The sequence below is a fragment of the Olea europaea genome, unplaced genomic scaffold (assembly GCF_002742605.1).
Source record: "Olea europaea var. sylvestris unplaced genomic scaffold, O_europaea_v1 scaffold69, whole genome shotgun sequence".
Lineage (NCBI taxonomy): Eukaryota > Viridiplantae > Streptophyta > Magnoliopsida > Lamiales > Oleaceae > Olea > Olea europaea.
In genome coordinates, this window is record NW_019265290.1 from 1,239,295 (window position 1) to 1,240,769 (window position 1,475).

Sequence of the window (1,475 nt, forward strand, 5' to 3'; positions counted from 1 at the left end):
AAATCACAATTAGAATACAAAAATCCAATTAATAATCTAATAAAATCCCACTTTGAATACAATAATCCAATTGATGCTGATAAGTACAATAAATTCATATATTAATCAAGATATGAATAAGGGTACTTTAGTACCTTCAACAACTCAAAAGGTTAAGCATGGATAATCTTTAGCTTATGTGAAGGAGCACATTAACAATTTGACAAAGACATCAATTGACGGATGGAATGGTACAAGACCAGAGTACCAAGTATAAATATGGAACTTACACTAATACTTCATCTCAGGGAATATTAAGAATAAATCCCACATAGAACTGAACAAAAACACAGTTTTTCTCTCAAGCTTATGGAAGTGATGGTACAAAATATGGGATGGGGAGTCAAAGAAGGAGGGTGGAGAAAGGGGCCTTGGACTGCAGAAGAAGACAAGTCGCTCATCCGGTATGTCAAATTGCACGGTGAAGGAAAATGGAACAATGTAGCTAGGCTTGCAGGTACTCAACTCACTAAAAACTTCCATCCCGGTGTGTTTTATTTCGTCCTATGTACATATTTTTGGCTCAATTCATTTTGCACCATGCACCATTTTCGCAATGTTTATTATGCTGGACTGGATAGTACTTGATAGGTTGCATCTTGTGGAATATATATAACTATAGCCATAGATGGTGTTTGTGTTTTATTTGCTTATTGGTTTTCACAGGATTGAAAAGGAATGGGAAAAGCTGTAGATTGAGATGGGTAAACTACCTTAGGCCAGACCTGAAGAGGGGACAGATAACCCCACATGAAGAGTGTATAATTCTTGAGCTACATGGTAGATGGGGTAACAGGTACATATTTGTAACATAAATATATCTATGTGATTCTAGGATTTAAGACAGTATTCTCAAAAACCTTTTTCTTCTTTAATACTGTCTAAGACTGTACAATCTAGCTTATCGAACGAGCTCATGATATTTTAGTATAGAACTTGACCGCTTCCACCAATTTTGAGAACAGGTGGTCAGCAATTGCTAGAAGTCTACCAGGAAGAACTGACAATGAAATCAAGAATTACTGGAGGACTCATTTCAAGAAAAATGCAAAAGTTTCTTCAGAAAATCCTGAAAAATTGCGAGCCCACCTTCTGAGAAGGGAGCGGCTTCAATTACAACAGAAACAAAAACAAGAAGAAGATCAAATCAACATGAAGAAAGTCGTATCATTTCTTGATGAGAGTGAAACTAAAGTGCCAACTCTAGCTCAAATGAAGCAAGAAATCCTATATCAGCACGAGTCTGATGAGCTTGGCTTTCTATATTCTATGATCAATGGCTACCCAACCGGATCTGAGGCCTCAAATGAGGATATTTTATGGGATGGTCTGTGGAATTTGGATGATTTTCATGGAAAGATAGCTAACCAGCATACTTTGGTTGCAAATTTCCATTGAATTCTTACTGACACCAGTTTGAATAATCTTTCAGTCTT

The 1,475-nt window shown here is 36.5% G+C and overlaps 1 protein-coding gene across 1 annotated transcript; it reads left to right on the forward strand.

Moving 5' to 3' along the window:
- Nucleotides 1-245: 245 nt before the first annotated feature.
- Nucleotides 246-1,475, forward strand: LOC111390572 (transcription factor WER-like). Its single transcript, XM_023015633.1, has 3 exons — nt 246-496; nt 706-835; nt 1,005-1,475. Exons 1-3 carry the CDS (start codon nt 349-351, stop codon nt 1,435-1,437), a joined length of 711 nt encoding a protein of 236 aa, XP_022871401.1. The 5' UTR covers nt 246-348; the 3' UTR covers nt 1,438-1,475.